The sequence below is a fragment of the Brassica napus genome, chromosome C8 (assembly GCF_020379485.1).
Source record: "Brassica napus cultivar Da-Ae chromosome C8, Da-Ae, whole genome shotgun sequence".
NCBI classification, from domain to species: Eukaryota; Viridiplantae; Streptophyta; class Magnoliopsida; order Brassicales; family Brassicaceae; genus Brassica; species Brassica napus.
Genome location: NC_063451.1, coordinates 9883130 through 9886183, shown reverse-complemented (window position 1 = coordinate 9886183; position 3054 = coordinate 9883130). Strand labels below are relative to the sequence as shown.

The 3054-nt window shown below is 40.0% G+C and overlaps 1 protein-coding gene across 1 annotated transcript; it reads right to left on the bottom strand.

The window, feature by feature from the left end:
- Positions 1–1346: 1346 nt before the first annotated feature.
- On the bottom strand, positions 1347–2705 carry LOC106393757. Its single transcript, XM_013834427.1, has one exon. It carries the CDS (start codon positions 2703–2705, stop codon positions 1347–1349), a length of 1359 nt encoding a protein of 452 aa, XP_013689881.1.
- Positions 2706–3054: the final 349 nt, after the last annotated feature.

Genomic DNA, 3054 nt, shown 5'->3' with positions numbered 1-3054 from the left:
TTCATCAATAATGGTTGGTGGGATGAAACGAATGAGGAATGGATGATCATTTATCTTGTACATGCTTGAGCAACTAGCAACCTCAAAACGAACGACTTTCACAATGGAACCGGCTTTCAAAGATGTTCTGTAATGATTAGAACGTCCGGCGGGAATGAACCCATGAATCACGGAATCTGCAAATAATATTATTATACAAAGAATCAGGAAATCAATTTAAAAAAATTATGTTAAAGAAGTGTGATAGATCGAAGATTAACTTACCTTTTATCAAGGAAGAGAACCATGATTCCTATAAACTCACTGTTTTTCTTGAAGTTCAGGGAATCGGAAAAGTGAGGAGGCCAGCGGTTATGCTCTGACAACTACGACCAAGACGGAGAGACTCGAAGGTTGAGTGAAAGACGCCAGGGACGCCGGTTTGAGGAACTGGAGAGGCAGAGAGAGACATTTTCTAGAAGATGGTTAAAGCTAACAAGAATCAATGAGTTTTGTGGAGATGCAGATTGGGTTCATCAAAGATGAGAATCATATATATGGGGTTTACAGAGGGGCTACAAATCAGGAACATTTATGATCATGCGATTTAAGATGAGGAGATGACGAGTTCACCGGTGAAAAAATAGATTACGAATAGACACACGGCGCATCTCTGTAGCTCAGACTTGTCTGAGACAATGATGAAAAGAACACTAACTCATGTTAAACGACGACGATTTACAATATGGGAAAACTATAATTGTTGCAAACTTGAGCTTTTTCTTCATATAACGTGATGATTCTCATTTAAAAATGAAACCCACAATACACTTGTAGGTCTGGCCCTCAAAGGAAGCCGAAGAAGCAAGAGCTTCCAACCTTCATAAATATATATTAGTTTCGGCCATCAATGTACAAATTATCCTTTAGTTTAGTGGTATAAATATTGGTAGTTGTATCTCAATAATCCGGATTTGGACCATAGGTTTGACATTTTTCACACTATTTTAAAGTGGGACCCATTTGATGCTGACGTGGTGCCTTCACGAGAGAGTAACTCTCTTATTATAATATAGATTATAATATAGATTTGGTGAATTATTTTTATTTTATTCTTTTTGTGTAGCAAATCATTTTGCGAATTATGAATGCAAAGTTCACTAAAACTTACAACATATTGGGAAAAAAAATACATAATAGTCATGTAATCTATGAATAAATCCATAATAAAACTCACGTATTTAAAATCATCTGCTGTCAATTATTTATCTTGATTTTGGTTTTTTTTTTTTTTTTGACAACGAAAGGTTATTAATCCGATTTTGCTCTCGTGGGATATGAGTAATCTTGAAGTCCCGGAAGCATATCTACAGAGTTTCTATCCTCTCCAATTCTGTCGCAAAACATGGCCAAGCTCGTGGCTCCTTAATCATGGGAATCAAATCCTTGCAGTCCGTTCCAAACCTTTGGCATGTCGAGTATTGTAGCATGCTCTCCATCGCCCATCTTAGTGCTTCTAGTTCTGAATGCAGAGGAGACTCCCGTCGAATGTAATTTCGTGCACCCATAAGTTGAACCTCCCCCAAGCTATCCATCCAAGCCCATCCACACCCGCTGAACTGTGATGTAGATGTCCAAGAGCCATCAATAATACATATTCTACCCAAGCTTAAGACTTGAGGTTGATAACTACTATGTTCTTGTTGAGGTGATGGCACCATCTCATTTGCATTGAACCAGGCTTGGCACTCACTCTCTGCGTATCGAACTAGCTCCAAAGGATCTCGATCAATTCCCCTAAAAAGTTTATCATTCCTGGCTTTCCAAATATACCAGATTATCCAGGGATAAGGATCCCTATCTGAATCTGGATGAACAATGTTGTCCTTTCTCCAGAAGAGATAGTCCATATTAGCATAGACACTTGATACTTGAAAGCTAGTTGTATTCGTTGGCATCGAGGATAAAGCCCAAACTTGTAAGGCCGGTGGGAAATCAAAGATCGCATGAGTGACAGATTCTTCTGGTTCTCCACATCTTGGGCAGTAATTGTCGCATCTCATGTTTCGCCTTGTCAAGTTTTTCGTCACTGCCACATGTCCTGTTATCAATTGCCATATGAGATGTCGGATTTTTTGTGGAGCTTTTATCTTCCAAGCAAAGGCATGGAGCTTTGTTATACTGGGTTCTAGTATCTCTTTCTCTTCCTCAGGTTGCATCAAATTGCTAGCTACCCAATATCCATATTTAACCGTGTAGATACCACTCTTCGTGTAGCTCCAACAGAATGTGTCGCGGCGATGAGCCGAGCTTATGGCCATACTCCTTATGAGAGGTATGTCTTCAGGGTGCACATAATTTGGCAGTAAGCCAACATCACATTCCTTTGTATCCTGATTTATAAGATCGCTGACTCTCATGTTTGGGTTAAGAACTGGTGCTAAGGGACGAGCATGTCTGGCTGGTGTCGTAGGGATCCAGGGATCCTCCCAGACCTTAACCTCATATCCTGAGTTTATCTTCTGTCTGATACCCAAAAGCAACAGTTCTCTAGCTGCTGAGATACTGGTCCACACATACGAAGGACTACTTACAGAAAGAGAACGCAAAGGCGAGCCAATCCTGTAGTATCTTCCCTTCAATACTCTAGCCACCAGCGAATCCGGATATTGGACTAACCTCCATAGTTGTTTTGCTAATAAAGCTAGGTTGAACTCATGGATCATACGGAAACCAATCCCACCCTCCTCTCGTGGTAAACATACATTTTCCCATTTTGCCCAATGAATTCCTCTCTTCGGTGGGTTCGAACTCCACCAAAATTGTGCAATGGCACTTGCTAGGTTTTCACATATCTCCAAAGGAAGCAAAAATGTGGACATAACATAAGTCGAAAGAGCTAACAAAATAGATTTGATCAGTACTTTCTTTCCTCCCTTCGAAAGCCATCTCCCCTTCCATCCATTCACTCTATGCCTTAGCTTATCCTTTAAAAAAGTAAAAAGTTTGCATTTTTAGCCACTAATATCTTCTGGAATTCCGAGATAAGTACCATTCCTCCATTCTGGTTATTGA